Below are 24407 nucleotides of genomic sequence, written 5' to 3' on the forward strand. Positions count from 1 at the left end.
ATGGGTGGAGTTGAAGGTGGAGGGGCCCCTGGAGAGCACGAATCGGGCTCGCTTACCGGGGTTTCCGGTTGCTTTAGGGGCTGGATCTGCAGCCGGGCGGTGATCCAATGGCATCCGCAGTCTGGGGGAACGTGCACCAGTCCTTGAAGCTCATAAGGCCAGAACATGTCAATGCAGCGAGTAGCTAGCGAGCTAGTGGGGATCCTAGGTACTGAGTAGGTTTGAGGCACCTGCCTAAGCACCCATTACTTACAGATTATAAGGGCTTAGGGGCACCCACCTATTTTGGCAGGCTAAATACCTAGCCTAACAAGCTGCCTCGTGGGTAAAGAGAAGCAAGATAGGCTTCGAGGAGCAAGTCTCTCCGAGAGATACTTGTAGATCAGCCAGTTTGGGTGCGGGTCTCGAGGTACCTACCTAACTACCCTCCACCATCAAACTACAAGTCAATGTCACTGTCTAACAATGTTGGTGATTGTTCCGTCCTCGTTAACTCGTAGGTAGGTACCTGGGCGGTGGTGTCCTCACCAAGGACAAGTCTGCGGAGCGCATGCACCGCCCGCACCACATGCAATTGCACGCTCACCTGCGCCAAAGCTGACCCAGCCTCGCGAGGCTGCAGCTGGAAACACCCCGTCCAGGCTGCCAGGCCACACTCTGTGGCTCAACCATATCTTCATACTACACGTTAATGAGCTTTGCTCCAGCTACAGCTCCCAACACTCAGCAAGCTCATCATGATGCGCGAGACATCAGTATTGCATCGATGAAGGTCCACAAGAGCTGATTGGGACGGCGGTGGCCGTCTGCGACTTCCGCACTGGGACTGGAACCCGAGACAACAATCACATCCCGTCGTCACTCGTCTTCACCCAACGTGGCCAACCTCCCTTCCCATCCCTGCTATTTATGTGAAGTTGAGAATGCCATCATCTGCCAGCCAGAGCCAACGACCAGATTCAATTCCATCGGTCCTTCGATATTCCTGCCATCGATCCGTCCCTCTGTCGCTCCGCCAATCCGTCTCTGCGCATCTTTCGGACTCATAATTCCATCAGGCAACCGCGCTAGGTTCAAAGGCAGCCACAACCCGGTGTCTACGCCTCAGTGGCAACCTCGTTCAACCCAACATCATACATAAGGCTGTGCCTACACTTGTCGGCTTCTCATTGCTTTTCATTCATGAGATACTTTTTTCAATCTATGTTCGACGCGCTGCCTCCTGATATCCATCTCAATGTTCATCTAGCACTCCCCGCGCCATGACTTCTCCCTCGGCAACCCAGGTAGCCGTGAAGCAGATCCCGGATCTACCCAATGAAATATTCCTGCTCATCATCCAACAATGCCCTCGAGCTACCTTGAAGCATCTGCGTTTGGTTTCTAAGAATCTGGCTCATATGGTTGAACCTCATCTGTGGCGCAAAGTGGTACTGGTTCCCAACGACCATTGTATCCTTGGCCTGTACAAAGCATTGAAACGCTCCAAGATCACTCGTCACATCACGAGTCTGACGTATGATGGCCGCTTTGGTGCATTCTTCCACTGCATCAAGGTAACTCCACCGGATCCAGCTCTCCCATTCCCACCAGATGAACAGGTGAAAGAGATGGCCTTGCTCGATCGTACCTGCTCCGGACATTTCAAACCCTATGAAGAGGCCGCCATCGAGGTTGCCATCTTGTCTCGAGTATTACGAATCCTGCCAAATCTGCAGGCAGTCCGCGTCAAAGATCACGAAGATGGCGCCACTATCCCAGCTACCAAAGTTCCCTCCTTTTATCTCAAGATTTGCAAACGCCTCAGGGTCGACCCAGAGTCGGTCAACTGGAGTTCTATGTCGGCCAATTCCAGCAGGTCTTACACAAAAGGCTTTCTGACGGCCGCTTTCTCAGCCGGCTGCCACCTTCAATCCTTCAAGGCAAAAAGCATAGACGGTCGCAACATGTTCGGCGTCGTGCCCATCAAGGCCCCTGCAGCATTCCAACAACTTCGTATCTGCCGAACCATCACGGAGAACCTCCGCGCCCTGGAGCTCTCGTTCCGTAACGACACTCTGATTAGTACCGCCAATCACATTGAAGCAGTCCGCTCCCTCTTAGAAGGCGCACCGAGAATCAAGACGCTGAGGCTGCGACTGACGGATTGCAGTGCCAGTCGTTATCAATACGCCGAGGATGATTTGATGTCGGATTTTTGTGGACTCCTGGAAACTTCTGCTGGAACGTGGACGTCTGCGCCTCTCATCCCCAGACTGGAAACGTTGATAATCGACGCCTGTATCTGTCACGACGAGGACCTGATGCACTTCCTGAAGATCCACGCCGCCACCCTTAGACGATTAGAGTTGTCAAACATGACCCTTCTCGGCGGCGAAGATCGTCGGGAATGCTGGGTCCGACTGATCAAACACCTGAAGACGGATCTGAAACTCACTTCGGTGTCTTTCAGCGGATGGCTGAGTAATGGGGGCCGGCAACAGTGGTTCGTTGCAAAAGATACTGTAGGCACAGACAGATTGAAGGCTAAAGTGGAAGCCTATGTCGTTGACCGACGTATTCGAGAATGCCCCCTGGAATCGATCGCCATCCAGCCAAATCAAGGTGATGTTGAGAAACCGGAAGATGGAGAAGAGTTCGAAGGCGACCTAACCTGGACCATGGTCTACTCCCTTCACACAGGGGAACAAATGGACTGGCAGTTGACCCAACCATCATTCGGCGTCCATTCAAATGAGGTATCCCAACCACCATCCGAGGCTGGTGATGTCAATTCACTGGACCAGACACTTTCTGATGGCTGGACATGGCATGCAGTTGATCACTTGGATGACTCGGAACAGGACGAGCCTTTGGACGACGAGCCGCCTCTTCCCATTGGGACCATCGAGGGATCTGGCATGTTTCATGGAGGGGGCATCCATTATCAGCCTTCGCCGCACGAAACAGTGAAACTTTTCAAATTTAACCCACCTAGCAAAACGGAATGGACACCTCTTGCAACTACTGGCAACATCTTTTCAAATACTGCCTCCAACTGCTGATGGGACCACCAAAGGTCGGTCCAACACTGCAATGGCTATGCAACTTCTACTGAATGGCATATTCTTGGTGGTAGTTTCTTCACTTTTTGTTGATACGCTACCAGAAATGATGAGTTAGTGTGGTTTTTCTGTGTGTTGCAGCTGTTGTCCGGGGCAAGCTTGGGGTGTACGGGCGCGTCCACCTTCTCAGGGTGCATTTTGTACCTTTTGGCGGCTTGACATCTCCTGCTCGTGTGTGGCGGAGTCAACTTTGTGGGTGGCAAGGCTTTGTGTTGGAATAACGAGCATCACGACATGACGATTTACATGCATCAAACGATGCAAAAAGGAAACGGAAACCGACCCAGGTCTTGCTGTATCAGCCAGTAAGAACGGCGCAGGCATCAAAATCTTAGCTGTTTAATTGTGCTGGACATTCCCAAGGAAATGCCTGGTGGCTAGGTACAGTAATTACATACATAGGAAGTATACCTGAGTCGTCCACCTTTGGCGATTCATGGTCAGAGACGTTGTATTCTTGACGCGGTTCATCCCATCAAATTTAATAATAAAGGGAGGGGAAGTGATGCTCCAAAACAAGGAGCAAAAGAGCACGAGGACAATACTTAGAATGAGGTAGGTGCCGATCGTATAAGTGCGGTGATGTACGTAAATAAGTCACTACTCGCTGGGTTGCAGGAATGGTGGGTGTGATTTGCCCAATTGCTCTTGAATTTAGCACGTCTCTTCTTCTTCTGCTCGTCTGTGTGCTATCAGTCGAGCAAGTTCTTATATGTACAACACAGCTTAGCCAGGCCAGTGCCCCCAGTGACTCCCCGCTGTCTCCAGGATTGGGTTGTTTTGCGCATCGGAAAAGCCCAATGGGGTCCTACCCTTTCCACAAGCCAGTGGTCTGACATCCACTCTTTCTACCGACCCTCACAGCTCCCCGTCTGTCCTCAGGACGTCTTTAATGTGATATGGCTCGCCCAGCAACGTCGTCTTCCCCGCCCGCGGCTCGCAGGTCATTCTCTGTTTTCCCTCGTAGACTTGCGGCCCCGGCCTCGGGACCTTGGACACATCATATCCACTGATGGTGGCCGAGTCCTTCAATGCCTGCAACAATTGCACGGTCGTCTCCGGCGTGAGATCCTCGTAGTAATCGTCGTTGATTTGGACCATGGGTGCGTTGACACAGGCGCCTAAACATTCCACCTCGAGTAGCGAGAAGAGTTTGTCTTCGGTCATCTGGCCCGAGTGGATGCCCAGAAACTCTTCGCACGCTTTCATGATCACGTCGCTCCCGCATCCTCCCAGCATGCACGGCGTGGTGGTGCACACCTGGACAAAATATTTCCCCACGGGGTTGCGGTTGTACATGGTATAAAAGGTCGCCACTTCGTAGACACGCATGGGCGGCATCTCGAGGATGCGGGCGACTTCGTTCATGACGCTGATCGAGGTGTACCCGTGTTGGCGCTGGCCCAGATCCAGAAGGGGCATCACGGCGGCTTTCTTGTACTGTGGTGGGTAGCGCTTGGTGATCTCATCGATGAGCCGGAGATTGGTTTCATTGAACTTGAAGGGGATGGAAGGGTTGTTTTCGGGAGTGTTGCGATGCTGGCATTCTCTGTTAGTTGATGCAAAACAGACCTCGTTTCGGTGTAATGTGTGCTAACTGACCACTGAGAGCGACTCACTTCGCGACGAAGGTGAGGTCGAGAATTGTCTGGGATGGAACAGCTGTCTTCGAGGAGCTCTGGTAGCTGTCCTGGTCGCCTGGCGGACCAGCTGTGGCACAAGCTTCGACGCCATGTTGGGGCGGCTTGTGACTTGAATCAATTCTGGTTCAGGTACGAGAGTACCTTTTGGTAAAATGGACTGCGCCGTCGAGAACGCAGGACGTAGAGGCAGAGCTTCCACCAATGGCAGGGAAGTCAATGTCATTTGCCGTTATAGAGAATTATGGCCCTCCGTAGAGGATCTTCGCTTTTTGTAGATGTGTTTTACCGTAATGACCATAGTCGTCATTTCTGTCATTTGAAATTCCGCAGCCGCTGCGTGTCCCCCCTTCTCCACGCTGGCCTGATTGACATTGGGTTGCCGACGACGATGCGGTCTTGAACATTTCCCCCTTCAGGCATGAGAATGAGGCTCTCATCCGTGGTCGGCGCCGTCCTCGCGCTGTGCACCGGAGTGCTCGGGGCAGAGTCGAATCTCACAGAACATCGAACCACGCAAAAGATATTAACGGGCGACTTCAAACCTCCCCAAGTATTCGAGAACACCAACCTCGTTCGGACTATCAACCTCGAGAAAGGCTACGTGAGAGAGACCACCAATGTGCTGGTCACAAACACGGACAGCTCACCGCAGTCGGAGTACTATATCCCCTTCGAATATGACCTGATTGGCAAGATTGGCGGCTTTGACGCCCGGGACAAGAAGAAGCCAGAATTTCCCTTGGAGGTCACCATTGCGGCGTTGTCTGCTGTCTCGGACGACCAGGGCGAAGCTTCACAGTACGCAGAACCTGGACGGGCTCGCACCGAAATGCTTGCTGACTTTCCCAGACCTACTCAATACTATGTCATCCATCTCTCGGAACCGCTACCACCCAAAAGCACCGTCACTCTCTCAATATCATGGAATGCGCTGGGAGTCCTTACGCCTTTGCCCGCCTCTATCAGACAGGAAGATAAGCAGTACCTTACCTACAATTTCTCCGCCTACGTTCCCACCGTCTACAAGACAGTCAAACAGAAAACAAAAGTGAAGTTCCCGTCGGCGGATGTGCCTGAATATACCACCACGAGCGGCTTGACATCAGCCAGCGATCCAGAAAAGCAAGGGACGTCATTTACATATGGTCCGTACGATACTGCCAAGGTCGAACCAGGCACCATCTATCCAGTGTCTGTGCGGTACGAATTTAACAAGCCACTCCTCGTCTGCAGCCTCCTCGAGCGAGATGTTGAAGTCTCTCATTGGGGAGGTAATTTGGCTACCGAAGAAAGATACTGGCTTCGCCATGACGGTGCTAAACTCTCCAACCAGTTTTCTCGTCTGGCATGGAGTACACAAAACTTCTACATCAGCGCAGGGCAGGGGTCTACCTCTGCTTTGAGGGAATTGAAGGTCCCTCTGAAACCAGGCACTGTCGACCCATATTTCACCGACGACATCGGGAATGTCTCCACGTCGCGCTTCAGACCCAATAACGTCCGCGAAGCCAGCCTGGAGCTCAAGCCTCGCTACCCCTTGTTCGGTGGATGGAAGTATAGCTTCCGCATTGGCTGGAACAATGCTCTGTCCTCTGGCCTCCGGAAACTCCAGACTCAGTCCGACACGTATATCTTATCCGTTCCCCTCTTGGAAGGCCCCAAGATGCCAGAAGGCATTCAATACGAGCAGCTTGTCTTCCGGGTCATTCTGCCCGAAGGAGCCAAGAACGTCAAATGGCAGACGCATGGTGGAACAGGTGTGCCGCCTCTACATGCCGAGTATGATCTCCACAAGACGTTTATGGACACCTTGGGCCGAACAGAGCTGAAGTTGACAGCTTACAACGTCGTCGACGAAGCAAGGGACGTTACCATCCTGGTGACGTACGAGTACCCATTCCTGGCCGCCTTCCGAAAACCTATGACTATCTTCACCGGGTTGGCCGTGGTGTTTGTGCTCGCTTACTTGGTGGGCAGCGTGGACACGAGTATTGGGAAGAAGAAGAGATGATTCTACGTACCTACGCTCTTTGCCCAGGAGTTGTAAAGTGGAGAGGGCTCCGACACTGGCTTTGACGGGATGTATCACCTCTCTCTTTGGTCTGTTTGTAGATTATCGTGAAAAAAAGGGATCTTGTGTCCTGATCCTGGGAAGTGGATAGATAAACTTTAGGTATGAATTCCAAAGTCTTTGGGAAATTTCATTTCATCTGCATGATTCATGAACTCTGATGAACGTTCACTTCGCTTCGTTGGAGCCAAGTACTATGCCCTGACCTGTGCCGTCCCGTGCTGTCCTGTCCTAATTTTACCCTACGTGACCCAACCTGTGGGTCCGGGGTTCCAGGACTTCCGTGTCGTGTCGTGCTGTGTCGTTCGTTATATGTGCTCTCTCCATCCAGATTCCAGGATAGACCAAGCTACCTCCTTGACCTGGAACAAGAGAGCGCCGTGTCGTGCAGTGCAGTATCAACCATCTCGTAAAGAGAAGAGTACATCTCCAACCCCCCAAAAATTCGAGCTCCAATTCCATGGCCAAAGATGACTCCCGTTTCGCTTCGAAGTAAACAGAATCCAAACCATAACGCAACAACCGAACGCGAAAGAAAAAGACGGATAGAGGGAGGAAAGGGAAAGACGTCAGCTCAGCTCGACTCGAATCGACTCGACTCGACTCAATCTGACCGCAACAAGGAGAAGAGTCGTCTCTTTGTCACGGGTAGAAATCTCACCCAGTACATCTCTCCTCTGGCGGACGATACCCGATGCCCAGCCCGTCCATCAGCCTCCGTTCGCGATCGGCCCAGGTGTCCTGGTCATCCCACTCGGTCGCGGCGTCGTAGTCGGCGCGTCGCAGCGTGCGGCCCATCAGGACCTTCTCCAGCGCGGCCTTCTGGCGCTCGCCCTTGGGCCGGGGTGCCTCGAAGTCGAGGACCAAGCCGTTGCCCCGGTTGCGCACGCCCGACGAGTCAAACTTGAGGCCGTGGGTCTTGCGCACGAAACGGCGGATGTCGCGCTGGAAGGTGGTGCCGCCGCTCCAGCCGAGGACGGCGCAGCCGACGGTGCGCCAGGCCGAGACGATGATGTCGACGCGACGGTGGATGTTGTGGTTCTTTTTCTTCTTGTTCGTGCCGCTGGTGGAGGTTTCCGCGTCGTCATCGTCGTCCTTGCCCTCGTAGTTGGGATCCTGCCACACGCACAGCGCCTTGTCTAGGCTGTCGAACCCGTGCCCGTGGCTTGTGGACCCGCGGAACGGCAGCGTCGCCTGCCCACGATCACTAGTCGTGGTGTGCAGCGTCAGCGTGTGCGTGATCCACCCCTCCGTCTCGAGACTCCGGACCACATCCACGACGAGATCCTGCGTCTTGGATTCGTCCCGATGGGACAGAATGACATCGACGTCTCCCGAGAATTGCTTTCCGCGTCGGTAACCTCCCACGATGATGAGCTCCACATCCTCCTTCGTACCGAACTTGTCTTCCGGGGTGTCGAGAACGGCTCGCGCGTGCCGCAGGATCACCTCCCCGATCGACTCCACCTCGCTCCTGGGGATCTTCTCCATGAACTCGTCGTAATACTTGACTCCGATCTGCTGCACGCGTGTCAATGTCGACCACCCAAACTCCACCACGTCGTCGATGTCCCTCCAACCGTGCTCGAAATAAAACTTGCGCGCCGTGTCCGGTCCGACGCCCCATATGTTCCAGAACAGTCGGAGATGCTGGAGGTCCTGATCAGCGTCCAGGTCGCGGACACCTTGGATGAATCTTTCGGAGTCGTCGGCTTCCGGCGGAGCAGAGTCTTGCCATTCGCGCCAGAGTGCTGCGATTTTTGTTTCACACCCTGGTAGGCGCGTGATTTCTTCGACATGGTGGATGCGGTGTGGGTAGGCGGCGACTGAGGCAATCGAGGTCGAGTAGGCGCGGACACCAATATCATCTAGCCTCAGTACTCTGGCTTCTTTTATCTTGGTAAGCTGCGCAATGAAGGCCTCGTTGGCTGTCTGCATAGGTGTGGAGCGGCAGCATGCGTAGGCCGCGTTTGGGCCGACTGCCCAATCGGGAAGAGGAGGCAGAGGATGTTCGGCCTGGTATTCAAGTTCAGATGTTGTGGTGCGATGAAGCTTAGGTGGCATGTGTTTGGTGGCGTCAATCTGTGATGGAGCATGGCGGTATCCATGATCACCAAAGCGACGGCGAGCTGAAGAGGGTAGGGCTGCCGCTTCGGCTTTTGCGCGTTCCAGTATGGAAGTTGTCACGGTCGGTTTGGATACCCTTCGTGCTGTAGTGCCTTGAGATTGGGATCCGGAACCTACTCTGGAATAGACTGATAGCGGTGCTTGGGCTTTTGGGGAGACTTCCCCAGCAGGCTTGGTGACGATTCTCGCAGCATAGACAATGTAAGGTTGGTATGGAAGCAGACGTCCCTCCTTGACACAGGCTTCCAGCCAGGAGAGCTTGAGGATGAGAATATGGGTTGAAAGATCGGGCCAGAATATTTGAGCCGGTGGAGACGTACCGTCTTTTACAGAGATATCCGAGGCGAGTGAAACTGTGCTTGAGTTGGTCCGTCCATGTCTTGTCGAACGCCGGTCTGCAAGCTTAAGTTTCTTCCTCGGTGGAACGTCCGCTCCAGCCTGTCCATGACCTGCTTCTCCGTCGGTGCTGCTCTCCGGCAAGGCTGCCTCTTCTGTCCACACTCCCCTCGCCCGAAGATCGAACGCGGCGCGCTTCTTCTGGGCGACTCTGCCTATGAATATCCTTGCCTCTTTGGTGTCATATGTCAGCTTGCCGCCCGCTTGAACGACCAGGTCTTCGGTGTCATGAAGCTCTTCTGGCTTCAAGTGCGTTGGAAGGATGAAGATTGGCGGCGATGATGCCAGGCTCAGGAGAGAGGGGGAGTGTGAAGTGGCCATGGATAAGATACTGTTTGAGTCATGATTCAAAATCGTGAAAAGTCAATTATGTACATAGAAAGAGCAGAGTATTAGACATAAGTGGAAGAGTAGGAAGAAGTGAAGGTTGGGTTAGAGGACATGTTGACTTGGGAGAGGTGTTAGCTATGGGTTGGGAGTATTGCAGATTCACGAGGAAGTGCGCAATCTTCCATCTCCAGATCAGAATCAGGGATGAAGATAATATGAGGCACATCGAAAGAACATGGCGAGATGGGAATCATCGTCGTATTCGGGAACTTCAGTTGGTCCGACGATGGAGTCGATTTGATGTCGACGTTCCTCGATTCCTGTCAAGTTCCCGTCCAATCAACCATCACCATTTGGGCCACCAAACTGACGTCATGCCAAGCCAATAGAATGCCAGACGCAATTATCCCCTTTTCCTATTTGGGAATGCTCTTGGGTATTACTCTATAACGAACAAACATATGGTACCCCTTTCATCTCTTCTTCATACGCTGCTGATTGTGTTTGCTGATTGAGGAATCTAATCATGATAGTAACATTCGATCCATGCATGAGCCAAGGGTATCCTCATCTACCCTGAGTCCAACTTCACGGTGTATCTCCTTCGTCTTCGTCGTCCTCTAAGATGTCATCCAACCGTGTCGGGCTGAACCACTCGGTCTCTTGCTTCTCCAATATGGAAGCAAAGTCTGCCGTATAGTCCCTCTGGTAATATTTTGTCACTCTCTCTTGGGTAGATGTGGGAAGCGACATGAGATCTATCTCTCCTTCAGGTGGAGTGATGGCTATTCCCGGAATCTCAGTTGCTCGTGGAATGATATAATTCTCTCCTTCAGACTCCCCATTCGCAAACTCGGACTGGATCCACAACAAAGTATTCGGTGGGATGAGAATGAACAATTCGTCTTCTGAAACCGGTGATCGGTTTGGTTTCCTGTTCCGGTATCTGGGTCGATCCTTGAACGAGCGCTTTTTGGGGGTCGGCTCCTCCCACAAGTAAAGCTTTGATTCCAGAGCAGAAGTCTCGAGGAGACCTCTTTTGTTGGCTTCGATGCACGGACAACTGGGTCCACAACCTACTGAAATAGGCTTGCTCTCGCCTGGCGTCCTTATAACCCAGTCGGTGATGAGTTTTTGTTTCAGCTTCCTCGTTTTGGAGTCTTCATTGTCGCATTTTAGCTTGGCCACGAAACCGTCTAACCCCTGAACACTTTGACTGCGTCGTCTCTTCCTCTTGCAATCACAATATTTCCAATACTGCCCGAGAACGCTTTGTCGAACATTCGCCCACAGAAACTCATTGTTAGTATTGTCGACAGAAGCCCTGGATCGACGGAAAGCTAGATAGACGAGAGGGAAGTCAAGGAGCTGGAGGAGACGACTTTCTCGCGCCCGTCCGATGTCGTGCAAATCGATGTCGCTCTCAAAGTCCTTGCCCCCCTCAACCCGATGCTTCGGGCTTCCAAACCATCTCACGGCCCGTTTTAATGCTGGCCGACGCTCGGCCAAATCAAGAGATGCCTTGAATTCCAGAGAAGTCCCGGCCTTTTCGGCTTCGACCGCCCTGGTGTATAACTCTTTCGATTGACGATAAGCGGCCCAGCTGTTCTGGATGACGGAATTTGAAAACTCTCTGCCCGGATTCTCATGCTCATATTCCTCCTTGAGTTTTAGGGCTTCCAACACTTTCCCCTGCTCGATGAGACACATGATCAATTGAACATGATCACGCCAACTGTCATACTTTTCGGTGCCGCCCAGATCTTTGATGTCGTAGAGCTTCGACGTCTGTATGTTGAATCTGTACAAACCTTCGGCCTCCACGGCCCTCCCACTGCGCTGCAGCACTACCGCAAGCTCATACAACGTATAGAGCAGATAAGCACCATTGGTGTCATCTCCATATGTGTCGTGGGAAGGCAGTTCAAGAAGTCGACACACTGCTCTTTCGGCATCGTCAGCCATGTCTAGCATGCACTGGCAATATACGATTCGGTAAGTTAGGCGGCAGACGGAGCCTCCGAGAACCGGCGTCAGGTCGTACGCTCTCTCGAGTAGTCGTGTACCGAAGAGGAGGGCACCTTTGTACTTTTTCATGGTCATTAGATCCAGCATGTGTTTTTCTACCCAATACAGGATCGTCATGTCTTTATAGCCCCACTGTTCGTCGTACGGTAGCTCTCTCCAGTATGACATGGTCATGCTAGTTTCTATTTAGCAATCGGTAGGTTTATAGGAGCGATCGACACTCTTGCCTTTGATGAAAGGCAATATAGTGCTTTGGGGGGAATACGTACTGCGAATGTTCCAAGGAGCCGATATCTCCGCCTATGCCTGCCTTATATCGCGCCATCCAATGGTGTCGCTGAGCGAGGTCGTATGAAGCATTGTTCAGTTCCGGCGTGGCCAGCAGTTGGGTGAGAATCCGGCCGGCTTCAGGCCAATTCATCTGAACAACACTAAGGTGTGCTTCTGCATCCTCAATCTCGTGCAAGATCCGTCTGCTGCTGGCATCGTCTGGTAGATGACGACCAACAACTCGCTTCGCCTCCCGCAATTCACTCACAGCTTGACTATAATCTGATACATTCATAAAGGCGGTAGCCCTCACTTGACGAATTTGGACATACTCACGGTAAAGTGTTACATTACGACGGTGGCGACTTTGTTGATGGGTGCACATGTTGAGAGCATGAGTGATGGTCACACCAGCCAAGCCTGGGAAGATACCGTCGTTGACAAGGAATATCGCAACGTGCTTAAGAAACGTCATGTACCGCAGGCTGCAAAACTGTCGAAGTTGCCCTGGTTTGAGATTACAAAGCGCCATTATGTGAGCGAGCATCCGCCAGAATTTATCGGGATCGAAGATGGGACCATTCTCCTGCAGCTCATGCTCTGGTTTGGTGAGGTATTCGCTGAGCACAGAGGTCCAAGTGTGGACGAGATATGTCAACTCCTGCTTGTCCTCGATTTTTCGGCGTTTTAGTTGCAACCAACGGTGCACCTGAGGGTGAAGGCTGATAGTAGCAAGCTCAGTTCCCTGGTCGATCTCAACTAACCCACTCAGACGGAGTAAGTCCATGGCTGAGTGAAGCCGTCCTTTACTGTTCTGAAACATTGGGAACTTTTCAACAATAACAACAGGAATACCCTCTCGATCGACGACTGAGCAGATTGCTAGCAACTGCCTTGCGGCAATATCGTAGTCATCCAAAGCGTCCCATAAAGTAGACATGATGTTTGCCAGAATTGAACCGGCGCCAGGAAACGTGGGAGTACAGCCTTCCCTTGCCTTATATGCGCATAGTTGTTGAAAATTACCAGGGGATATCTGCAACAAGCGCATACAACCACAAGAAAGCGCAAGGCAAAGTGGAGCAGTACACCACGGGTCTTTGTGGGAGTGCCAGAAAGCACGGAGAGAGTCGACCGCATCGATGCTGTTCGGTACTGCGGCTCTGAAATACTGTACGGCTTGTTCCTCGTTGAGCGTGCCGACATGCAGACATGTCGCCCGATTGGCGAGCTTCAATCCGCATTCCATGGACGGTCCATGTTCGTGGCTGGTGGTCGCTCTTGGAAGGACATACGAAGACGTAAAGAGTAGGCGACAGCGGTCTGGCAGAAAGAGGTCATTGATCTTTAGTTCATTTTCCATATCCTCTTCCAAGTAGGACTGGAGGTCGAAGACGACAATAAGAAGCTCATCCCGGTGAGCTTCCAGTGTGGATCTAATCTTCAGGAGAGTATGGGTCAAAGTCAGAGCTTGTGGAAGATGCTGTCCAGTAATGGTGGTGTACGCCGCTCTATAGTCGCGGATGAAATACTCGAAAGCGCGTCCATCTATCCATAGGATTTTGCAGCCCGTCCTGGCGGAAAACTCCAGAGCAGCCACAGTAGCAATACGACGCTTGCTGTTGCAGTATTAGAGATCGTCCCTTGTTAGACGAGAAGGCAGAGTAGAAAAGGGTGTTGGCTTACCCACAGCCTGGGGAACCCCACAGCAGGATCTTTGTATCACAGATCCCATGGCAATTGTAGGATTGATCGAGTGCTGTCAATACCAGGGCAACATCGTGCGACTGATCGATTGTCGGTGGACTATAAGCATCTTCTTGCGGTGAAGATGGTGGTTTTGGTGGATGGTCACTGGCGGCGAGAGGATCGTGGTGTAAGGGTGGCTCGAGATCCATGCATTGTTGCTCACAGAAATCCAGCACCCATGTACAGAGTTTGTCTGAAAGGACTTGATGAGAGGGTTACTATGTGTGATCCATTGACAAGAGAATCAAGAAGGAGTTCTTGAGGGAAGAAACTTCAAGGGTCAAAGTGCCGAGCGACAAAAGACTTTGAGTCGAGGTCACCAGGCGCAGTTTGCGAAACTGCGCAAGCTGCGCCAAAAGGTCCCAGCAAAGTCCCCCAGACTTTCCCATCTTCCAACCATTTAACCCTCTTGGGTGGCCTTACATTACTACTTCCCCTAGGCTGCAGGCATCAATCTTTACCAAGTACCTCGTACATCCAAAGGCCCTCCTTGACGCAATATGCTAATGCTGAGTACTTGAAGTCGGTGACCAACAGTCGCTTGACTTGAGCGAGATGATCGTGCCAGCCCATCCGCCCTTGGCCTCGTTTCCATCACGCACTTGTCACCCCTGTTAGATGCGCCTCCCTCTTCTCCTGAGCGGACGCATGCAGGAATTCTGGAACCAACTCCGTCCCCAAGAGTGCGGCTGAAAAAAGGACGCTCCACTTCACCCCCGTCGGTCCCTCTGGGCCCAACGTACGCCATTGGTTTCAGCGTGGGGTATTCGCCGGCAAACTCGCCTGCGGCCGCGGATGCATTTGGTCGCAGGTTCCAGCCAAGTCCTGGTTGAACGCAGCCCAAACCGGTGTGCAGCGTCACGGGGAAAGGTGACTGAAAAACAGGTGCTCAGCGGGCGTCGCCTGTGAGAATGTGGCCTGGAATGATTGGGTGGAGAACAGGACCATGTCTAGAGCAGATGCGGATGAGTCCAATAAGAGCAAAGAGTCAGGCTGGGTGGTGAAAGCAAGCAGCAAAAAGGCCTTTGGTTCGTATGGATCAGCATTCGCTTTCATCGATACGCTGCCAGCCTCTCACATGGCCGTCCGTTTCGCGATCCTTGGCTGCCAAATCGTCCATCGTCAGATCATTGCAGACCTGAGAGCATGCAGATGCAGGGCTGGATCTTCTGGGCACGCCGACCGAGTTGGCCGTATCCAGTCCACCCCCCCAGACAGTGTAAGTCGTGTCAAAGACGTCCCTCAACTGAAGGTAAATCATTGCAACGCCTGCTTGCCATGAAGATGTGCTCGATCTTATGACCCGTCAACGCTTTCTGTTCCTAGCTTCCTCTTCCTCTTTATGCGCTCAAAATGAACCCCCAGTCTATGACAACAGCGACAACAGCAACACCAGCAGCTCCCATTCACCGACCTGACATAAAAGGTCGCAGTGTGAGCGACGAGTCTCACTATGCCATCACGCCTACGCGAACTTTGTCTCCCACAACCACACTCTCCCCGTTGTCTACCGAGTCCTTGTCACCTACAGCGAAAGCCCCATTCTCTTTCCCCTTCCACTTCACAAGGACGCGATCACGGTCCAAGTCACCGAGACCACCACCTATAGACGTCAGCATTCCGTCGCCCGCCACAATTACCACAACACCGACGAACCTCAAGCACGTCCAGACCTCACCACTCCCTGCCCCGAGCCCTTCTTCTCCCCAAGACCATGCACGGACGCAGAAGAGACACACCTCTGACAGCGCTATCTCACCATCGACCATGAGCCCCCCGACATCCCCTGACCTGCAGAAACGCGACCACGGCTGGATCCAGAAGAAGTCGCGGCACAGCGGGAGCTCGCCTGGTGGGTATGGACGGCACAGTGACGACTGGCTTTTTGGAGGTATCAGCCTCACGCAGACGGCCAGGGAGATTGTCACTCGAGGCAAAGGGAGGGGCAGGAAGGAGGAGGACGAGGACGCCGTCGCAGCCACCGGCACTCGTTGACTACGACACCCTTATTCTGTCTCTCCCCCTGCTTTCTCTGCTTCCTGTGCCTCCTTTCCCTCTCTCCCTCCCTGCTGATTCCATGCATGAAGCAGCAACTCCTCTTGTGTGAACTTTGTTCTACTTGTCCTGCCTGAAATGACCGGAAATGAGGGAATGGACCTACAGGAACTAGCGATCAAGGCTATCCAGGACTGCATGAACAAATCGACCAGTCGATTGACGGATTGGGCTTATGTATGGTATCAGAGCGAGGCATGCCCAGGAGTTACTTTTCATGTAGCTTGCTATCTTTTTTTTATATCTCTTTTCAAGAGAGGCGTACTACAGAATCGATAGGTTCAGATTGATTCATTAATCAATTGATTGATTGACATGCCTCCCTTGTCTGCCCGGCCGCCTAGCGGAGCTAAGAGGGGCTGAGAGGAGACATATATATGTATATATATTATATATACTAGATGACTTGGCGACTCGATGATTCGATGACTCGGTACGAGAACCCATGTCCTCAGTGTAGAGTCCAGAATCCAGAGTCCTGAGTCCACAGTCCTGGATACCGATCAGTGTTGCCTGATCGGTCGGTCGTTCATTTCATGATTTTCCAACCGAAACACCCTCTCTCGTCCATCCATTCAAATATGTCATTATGAGCCGAGATCATTTTTACCGGGTTTCTTTCCACCAGGCTGGCCGGGGTAACGGGGGTTACAGGTCAGAATGATAGATGACCTCGATCTATATCACCCCCAAAAAACACTCATCGCTTTCGTCCTGACACATTGTCTTCTGTCGTGGGTGCCATCCATGCATGCCACCCCGAAGAGAGCAATCGCTAATAGCGCTGGTATGGATTTTGCTCGTCTATGGTCGGAACGCCACATGATGCGCAAAGTAACTCCGCTGGATCGAGTATGCTGTCGCCCTGCGTCTCGTTGAGCCTTTGGGAATGAGAGGAGAGAGTATCCGTCCGCGAGGATCTTGGTCAAGGAGATTTTGCGTCTAGACACGGTTGGGTTCAGACCAGTCACCGATTAGGTCTCTCCCCCTGTTTTCTTCCTTGCCTTTTACCCAGTCGGACTGTCTGCCCCCTTTCCTCATACCTTCTCTGTCCGCAGCATGTTTTGCTCCTCTTGGTACCGAAGAGTATGTTCAAATACGAACAAGGCCTATCGAGACCGTCACAAGGTTCCGAAACCGACACAGTTCTCAATCGCCTTGGTCAGTTTCTCCTCCATCACGGCCCGGCTCGAGTACTGAGGCAACAGCAGCCGGCCGTAGCACGTGCTGCTGCTTGGTAGTCGAGCGTCCTCCTCGCCATTCTTCTGTACAATGAACGTCACGCTCTGCATGCCATTGACAGGGACTCGATCACTCGCGGTCACGAATTCCAGGAGCTGCCTGTGTTGATGGGTGCTCATGCTGCGGACAATGTGCCAAAAGTCGAGGATTGTCGGGTGGTCGGGTGTATACTCGTCGTAGGTGGTTGTCATTTGGAGCTCGTCAATGTCAATGTCGGGATATCCTTCGATGAGGGACTTCAGGGATTCAGGATTGAAGATAGACAAGGCTGTCCGATCGAGGCAGGTGTAGAAACCCCTAGCGAAGGCCTCGTATTGTGGTTCGATGGACTTGTGCGTCAGCCACAAGATATAGTCTTTAACATATTGTTCGCGGTTCGCGTTCGTGACCAATGCAGCTTCTTGTCCAGAATTCTCCAGCATGTCACTGTCGATACTCAAGGGCGTGGATATGCCCTTAACTTCGATAGAAGATGTCCGACTCAATATTGAACCATTCGGTAGGTTGGCGCCCAGGCTGGGTGACGGCTGAGGGGGCGGAGTAAGCGCTGGCTCTAACGGCAACTCGAAAGAGGTCGATTTGGACTTTTCTTTCCCCTTCTTGCTCATTTGCGACTTCGTTGGAGGCCAACGGTCATGGCGCCCAATCTTCTGCATGTCCACCGTGACGGTCGTCCCACAGAGCTCGTAGCTGAATTCATAAGTCCTAGCGATCACGTCGCCAACATCCCCGTCTGACCAATCCAAGAGCGCCTTTAAACCTCTCGTCAATTCGGGCCAGCCGTCGGCGATATGGTCGAGCTTCTTCACCTTGAGCCCCAACAGTTTCCTGTAAAAAGCCAACGGCATGGTGATCGGAAGAGTGAGTCCATTGTAGATGGCAATGGACATCAAGATACCCAAAGCTTCAAATCTGTAGAGTGGTTCAAAGGAACCTGGCTGAAACCAAGCCATCCTTGTCGTACTGTCAACCGTGAACATGGAATACTCTGGTCGTAATGCCTCTCCAAAAACAGCTCTGAAGAATTCTTGCTGGACTCCACCATGATCAAGACCATCTTCTCCCTCGTCCTTACCGAGACGGACGCGCAAAGGCCGCATCAGCTCTCTGCGTTGGCGTCGCCATATCTGGTCGATTGCATCATTCAAGATATCGTTTCTCCGGATCGTGAGCACAAAGTACCTGGCCATATGAGGCCGCAGATGAGCTAGTACTTCCTTTGCGCCGTAGATGGGAATGGCGGGTGCCCACATATATTGCCTAATGTCATTGTATACAATGGTGGCGTCCTCATGCGACTTCTTCATGACCGCAATGTTTATTGCCCTGAAATACTTGACCAGAACATGTGGCTGGAAGAGGAAAGAGAAAGATAGCAGATGCATTTGTCGAGAGTCTGGGCGAAAAGACAGCCATTCTGCTGGCATGGACATGTCGTCGAAAGTGTCGGCGATGAACGGCATATGAAACCAATCGGCATCCAAGTTCAGCTGATGTCGAGCACGGTACAATCCAGCCAAAAATTCTAGGGCACCGCCAACCGGTCCTGCACGGAGGATAACGGGAGAACGATCCCAATCCCTGAGCATGACCGTCCTTCCCAGCTCCAGGGCAGCGGTTCCGATCCAACTGCAGTTCTCGTCATAACGGTCCCATCCGTTCAGGTAGTCCCGGTCAAAGCGATCAATGAGCGACTCAACAATGGTGGTCTTACTCGACTTGGGCATGCCTGGGCTCTTTAGAGTTGCCGCCCACTTGCCCACGGTCAATCGGTGGCTGACAACGTTCATGAAAGCTGTGAGCAGCCGATGGACAGCCCAGTCTTCGGTAACGTCGATGATGCCGATAATCTCGCGCGCGAGCAATAGATCTCGTCCTCTGAAGCCGTCCCAATACGAATGTGCACGCCCGTTGTTTCTCTCCCTCGCGAACTGGACAAATTGGTCTTTCCCACTGAAAAGTGAAGCATTGGGAACATGAAAGATAGTGGTCGCTAGCGATAACAGTGCCACAAAGCATAAGTCGGTTATCTGGGAGTCTTTGAGTGGAATCAACGGTTTTTCGACCTCTAAGAGGATATCGAGCTCCTCAGAATCCGGCGATGGTGAATTCCGCGAGCTGTTGCCGTCCGAGGATTGGCGTCCCTTGAACAACACCGACTCGGAACTCGCGCTGCCTGATCGACTGTGCTTCGTAGAACGTCTGCTTTGCAGCCATGGCGGCAGGTAGTACGCGTTCTGCAGCGCATTTAATATGCTGTTCATGACCAGATTGCGTTCCTCGAATTTCTGAATATAAGCAAAGCTGAACAAGAGCGCTTGCATATCATATCTCGTGCTGGTGGAAATGATGGGCCAGGGTGTTATGCGATGGACATGGGCTCTGTTTTCTGAACCCGCACCACTCTGCTCGGATGAATTCCTAAGTCCATTCCAATAAGTGACCTGAAGATCCTTAACCGTGTCCACCAGCCTCACAGGGTCACTGAGGCAATAGATAAGGCTCTGCTTTATAAAGGGAACGAATCTGCGTTGATAGTTGTCATCGGCTGGACCAACAGACTTCAGCCAGGGTAGAGTGATCCAGTTAAGTGTTCGGAGGCTGTACACCCGTTGGTGAGGTGGTTCTTGCGACACGCATCCTTGATCTTCTGTCTCTCCTTCCGATGTTATCTTTGTACTTCCAACAGAGGTAGCGAGTTCTTCCGGCATGGCATCGACAGCAGCTTGTTTGCGATCGCTAGAGGGCTCGACTGATCCCGAAACATTGGTCGTGCGGACATCGTTCTTTGCTGGCAACCAGTTGAGAAGCCGCAGCGGCACCAGATCAAACAGTGTCTGTGTAAACGAAGCGAGGTCTTTCTGTCTTGCAGGAGCCGGCGCTGATTGTTCTGGGGTATCCTTTAGATCGTCATCACCGATGTGCCCTCTCCCCATATTGCTTTGGGTAATGGTACGGTTCAACACGTCAACCACTTCATCGGCAGCGTTTGTATCTATTTCTCGCAGGCGTCTGCCCGCCTGAACCACACCATCCTGGCTTGTTCTCCGCGGCGCGTGCTCCATTGTCGGGATGGGCTTAGACGAGTCCTTGGTACGCATGGCAACGCTCGGAGGCTTTGAGAGGTGTCCATTTTCTTGTCTCAGGTGTCCGACCTTCTCATGGCTATTCCTTCTTTTTCTAACGAGGGCCGGATCCTCGTACCACGGCACAACGGGCTCGTTCTGGCAGAGTCCGGCGAACGAATCCTTGCCATTTCGACTGTATTCGTCCACCAACTGACATGCCAGCGTCCTCGCACTCAGTTCAGTATATTTCCTCAGAGGTCCCGTGCTGTTCCTCTTCCTGTAGCTCAGGCAGGTCGGGGTGGTACAGTTGACGTTTCTGCATCCGTTCTGGATCTGGTTCGTATAGCGCCGGATCAAAAGGCGAAGTCGCCGGTCACGCTGCGCATAGACGTTGGAGTAGAACAGCTTGGGGTCTGAGATCGGGATTATATCGTCGAGGATATAGTCTGGCGCATTGAATCCAAGGTCACTGGCCTTGACGCGGGGTTTGTTTTCAGATCCTTCGTGAGCGGGTTCGTCGAGGGCGACGGGTTTGGAGCCATGCTTCGTAACATGCATGACCAATAGAGGTTCCCCAAATAGAAAAAGAAGGAGGGGATGGAGAATTAAGAAAAGTGGAAATCGCGATAAAGGCCGAAAAGTTGCTCGAGAGAAGGGGAGAGAGAAGCGCCAGTTGTGTTTCAAGAGAACAATTGGCCGCGCAGTGCCAAAGATGCGGCGACGGAGATATCGACCCTTGCGTTGACAAGGCAGAAACTCAGCCTCGTGACACCAATTAGGTAGTCAGGAATTTATCACCCACGCATTCATTAAGAGAGGCCAACAAAGTAGATTTCATCTTTGTCTGTCTTTGCAAGTCTTTCGCTCATAATACACTATATTACACCCCTGGAGAGTACTCCGTGGACATCACTCCCACAATACTCTCTACCGCAAATACAACGTCCAGAGCGCATTGCCGGCCAGCAACAACCCACTTTGTCACTCAACACGACATTGCCACGTTGCCATCCCTGGAAGATTTGCGGAATGCTTCAAGTTTTTAAAGCCATTCCAAAGAACCGTGAGAATTGTTTCGCCTGTGTCCCATTTTATGTCCATTCGCCCGCTATGCCATCGCAAAAAGCCTTTCTTCCAACGTTAGAATATAACGAAGTTGAAATGATCTTGGGGTAGAGTAGAGAATCTTGCAAGGATCGAGATATAGCTCCAATGCCGTAGGAGTCCCAGGAGCAAGAATGATCCGGAGTGGTCGTTTCAAATGAAATGTGGCACTGTAGCCATTTCCAGTCATGCTGCGACACGCCCCGATTCTGAAGGTGGTGCAGGTGGTGGAAGCTGCCGCAAACGTTAGTACCGACAGAGTGACGTGCAAGTATACCTGGGCAACTTACATCTAGTCTCGTTGACTCTGCCATGAATCGTTGAACACCAATACCAACGCCCTCGATGACAGCAAGGAAGATGGCACACATGATGGCGCCGTTTCGGGCCGCTTTGTAACCTCCTCTTATCGCCAGCGACCCTCCTGTTAGGAATCCGGCGATGATAGAGTTATATGGATCCTCCTTCTGGCGGATGCCCTTGACTGCGCAATCGAAGGTGCTGAACATGCCGCCCCATACACCAAAGTTGCCTCCTGTGACGGGCGCTCGAGCTTTGATGGCTGTGATCATGCCTATCCGTCGTTCGCCATAGGGTGAATTCCTAAATCCTTTGATTCCGTGCCATAATGTACCTAAGCCGTGTCAAAGAGGGAGTGTCAAAAGTACGGGTCTTATCTTTCCTACCTCCCAAAGCACCCATACAGAATGCTCCGCCAAAGTCGGACAAGGCGACCCAGGGACAGGGATCTCTGGAGTGATCCATGATCTGAGGTCAAGCCACCAAAGTATTTGCTCTAGTTGTGCCTATCCCCACAGGTTGAGGTAGCGCAGACGGTGACAGAGGAATTGATAGCGCTGGAGAGTTCGAGTTATCGTCGCAGCCCTCGAGCGGACAGAACGTTCGGTTACAAGGTCTGGCTAATTTGGACAGAATTGGACCAGAATGAAAGAGGATTACAGCGCTCTAAGTACACCGCAAGCAAAGGAATTTTCAACAGTGAAGGCCAGGAAAACCTTTAGAGTGCATGAACAGGAAGATCGACTAGTTCGCGATAAATGGGAGAACAAACCATTTCCGAGCCGCCAAAATTTCGCCGCAGCGGCACGTGATTCAGAGTCATGTGATTCTCATACAGATATTGGTGATTCTCAAGCAGGATAACTTTTTCAGTCCCATATTCAAACATATGTAGTGCGATTTCGCTTCTGCAAGCACGGTATCTAGCAAATCCATAACCATCGTCGCGTCATAACCTCATCTATGCAAACCCAAATCCTTGCCTCAACGCTGGAGTAACACAGAACACCAGCATTTCCCAGTTCATCGACGGGAGGAAACCTCTGATTCTCTGGTGAGAAACATTCTTCTTAGCGTGCTCGGCCTCTTGGTTTTGACAAGTGCCTTTTCTCTTTTCTCCGACCTGCTGCTTCCTTTGCTTCGTCGCGATTTTGACGAATTCTCGCTCCCTACAACCGTTCGATCTGGATCGTCATCGATCCTCCGGTGGTGTTTCTTCTTCTTGGACTCCGTCCTCGGCTCCTTGTGCTTTTCTCCCCCATGTTCTCGGGGAAGAGGCAGGTGGCCCATGCTTCTTGCTGCCAGTGGAGTAATGAATTCACCTTCGACGCTTGTAGCAACGCTCGCCGTCTCGGCGTCCGGAATGCCACGCCTCCAGTGTTCGATGCGATCGAGTTCCTTAACATCCAGCATCTCATCCACCGCGTCTTCTTCTTTGTCACCAACCCGGGCTCTTATCTTCTTGATAATCTTGTAGCCTCCAAACATGACGACAGTAATTCCAACGCCGACACCCACCGCAATGAGAAACTCCGGAGCTGCAAGCATCGCGAAGACTGAGGGCGCACCGACTTTGAAAGCCGCAAGTGCACTAGGTGCCATCTTGGCTGCCAAGTTGCTAATTTCAGCCAACGTCAAGGCGACAGCTGCCATAGAGTCTGGGTTTGTCTGCAGATGCGAGATTATAGCGCGGACACTATGCTGCGCACAATTGGCCTCCTCCATCAGGATCTTGCATTTGAGGACCAGGCTGGACATCTCTTGTTTCTGCAGTTTTTGTTCAACTTTGGGATCCAGCATCAGAGACTCCGGATGAAATTCACCATAGGCAAGGTCCATATCGACGTCCGAAACGGAGTGCGAACGCACAGGTGGGGGTCGATGTGGTCGATGAGCATCGAGTGGTAAATCGGTCGTCCGACGAACAAGCCCATTCCCTCCATATGGAGGAGCTGAATATTCCGGAACTGGTGACACTGGGTTGTGGTGACCATAGAGTTCTTGATTGAACTCTGCAAGACCGACATGTCTAGGGAAGGCATCTTCCGGCGCCATAGGAGCTGCAACCTCAGGAGCTGCACGAGCGTCCCGGTGATAATATTCGGGAGGATAGTGGTGTTGACTCTCTGCAGGTCGATATCGACCATGGTCGACCTCGTTGCTGTGGCTGTGATGTCTGCGTGATCGTCGGGATGCCTCCGACCTTGTATCCTCCGCTATTGTCACATTCTTCATTGCCTTTCTCAATTCCTTCTCATCTTTTGCCTTTCTTTCCGCTGCAATCTCAGCCTTCCGCTCCAAATAGGCCATCTTTGCCTCCTTGAAGACATTTTTCAATTGTTTGGTGGTGCTGACAACCTTGTTTGACCGGTCAATGATTGCAATTGTCTGGGTAATTGCAGCCATGCCTGCCTGGATGGCTCTCGACTGGCTTTAGGTCTCTGTTCAGCAATTTTAGAGAGTGAAGAAGGAATCGATTGGGAGAGGACGAGGTATATCGGGCGGATGAATGACGAGGGAAGAGTCTTGCTTAAGAAGGAAGGAGTCGCGGTGAGAGTTGTTTCTAGTCCAGCCGCTTGTCGGGGACTGGTGGTGGAAATAGCATGGCTGGGGGAGGGAGGAAGTTTCGGTCAAACAAAGCAGGGGCAGATTCAATTAATGGAGGAATGACAAGGAGTCACAAAGATGATGGGCTCGAGGCCTTTGTACAGTATCATCATCTGTCTCAAAGAAACGTCCAAAGGGAGTTGGGCGGCAAGATGAGGGCCATTTGGCGCCAATTAAATGGACATTTGTTGCAGGGCGAGCTGCGTGTTCCTGGCTGATTTGACCCAACGATGGATGCGATCGGCGGGCGGCCCTGGGGGAATCACTTTCAAAACAAGTGGCACAGCCCCCGGCGCCACAGTAGCGAAAGCCA

At 52.2% G+C, this 24407-nt stretch overlaps 9 protein-coding genes across 9 annotated transcripts; 3 read left to right on the plus strand and 6 right to left on the minus strand.

Moving 5' to 3' along the window:
• Window positions 1-1262: 1262 nt before the first annotated feature.
• AYO20_07049 (hypothetical protein) lies at window positions 1263-3044 on the plus strand (the record flags this gene model as incomplete). The annotated part of the gene is made up of 1 exon (XM_022645337.1): window positions 1263-3044. One exon carries the CDS (start codon window positions 1263-1265, stop codon window positions 3042-3044), a length of 1782 nt encoding a protein of 593 aa, XP_022498723.1.
• Window positions 3045-3962: 918 nt separating this feature from the next.
• Window positions 3963-4838, minus strand: AYO20_07050 (hypothetical protein; the record flags this gene model as incomplete). Its single annotated transcript, XM_022645338.1, has 2 exons — window positions 3963-4643; window positions 4707-4838. The coding sequence occupies 2 exons, from the start codon at window positions 4836-4838 to the stop codon at window positions 3963-3965; spliced, it is 813 nt and encodes a 270-aa protein (XP_022498724.1).
• Window positions 4839-5165: 327 nt separating this feature from the next.
• AYO20_07051 (hypothetical protein) lies at window positions 5166-6758 on the plus strand (the record flags this gene model as incomplete). The annotated part of the gene is made up of 1 exon (XM_022645339.1): window positions 5166-6758. One exon carries the CDS (start codon window positions 5166-5168, stop codon window positions 6756-6758), a length of 1593 nt encoding a protein of 530 aa, XP_022498725.1.
• Window positions 6759-7475: 717 nt separating this feature from the next.
• AYO20_07052 (hypothetical protein) lies at window positions 7476-9662 on the minus strand (the record flags this gene model as incomplete). The annotated part of the gene is made up of 1 exon (XM_022645340.1): window positions 7476-9662. The coding sequence occupies one exon, from the start codon at window positions 9660-9662 to the stop codon at window positions 7476-7478; it is 2187 nt and encodes a 728-aa protein (XP_022498726.1).
• A 597-nt stretch (window positions 9663-10259) lies between these two features.
• AYO20_07053 (hypothetical protein) lies at window positions 10260-13867 on the minus strand (the record flags this gene model as incomplete). Its single annotated transcript, XM_022645341.1, has 4 exons — window positions 10260-11874; window positions 11969-12244; window positions 12302-13588; window positions 13656-13867. The coding sequence occupies 4 exons, from the start codon at window positions 13865-13867 to the stop codon at window positions 10260-10262; spliced, it is 3390 nt and encodes a 1129-aa protein (XP_022498727.1).
• A 1204-nt stretch (window positions 13868-15071) lies between these two features.
• Window positions 15072-15713, plus strand: AYO20_07054 (hypothetical protein; the record flags this gene model as incomplete). Its single annotated transcript, XM_022645342.1, has 1 exon — window positions 15072-15713. The coding sequence occupies one exon, from the start codon at window positions 15072-15074 to the stop codon at window positions 15711-15713; it is 642 nt and encodes a 213-aa protein (XP_022498728.1).
• Window positions 15714-16894: 1181 nt separating this feature from the next.
• On the minus strand, window positions 16895-20641 carry AYO20_07055 (hypothetical protein; the record flags this gene model as incomplete). Its single annotated transcript, XM_022645343.1, has 1 exon — window positions 16895-20641. The coding sequence occupies one exon, from the start codon at window positions 20639-20641 to the stop codon at window positions 16895-16897; it is 3747 nt and encodes a 1248-aa protein (XP_022498729.1).
• A 732-nt stretch (window positions 20642-21373) lies between these two features.
• On the minus strand, window positions 21374-21952 carry AYO20_07056 (mitochondrial import inner membrane translocase subunit tim17; the record flags this gene model as incomplete). The annotated part of the gene is made up of 3 exons (XM_022645344.1): window positions 21374-21421; window positions 21478-21821; window positions 21874-21952. 3 exons carry the CDS (start codon window positions 21950-21952, stop codon window positions 21374-21376), a joined length of 471 nt encoding a protein of 156 aa, XP_022498730.1.
• A 558-nt stretch (window positions 21953-22510) lies between these two features.
• On the minus strand, window positions 22511-23893 carry AYO20_07057 (hypothetical protein; the record flags this gene model as incomplete). Its single annotated transcript, XM_022645345.1, has 1 exon — window positions 22511-23893. One exon carries the CDS (start codon window positions 23891-23893, stop codon window positions 22511-22513), a length of 1383 nt encoding a protein of 460 aa, XP_022498731.1.
• Window positions 23894-24407: the final 514 nt, after the last annotated feature.

Source organism: Fonsecaea nubica (assembly GCF_001646965.1).
Source record: "Fonsecaea nubica strain CBS 269.64 chromosome Unknown Scaff47, whole genome shotgun sequence".
Taxonomy (NCBI): domain Eukaryota; kingdom Fungi; phylum Ascomycota; class Eurotiomycetes; order Chaetothyriales; family Herpotrichiellaceae; genus Fonsecaea; species Fonsecaea nubica.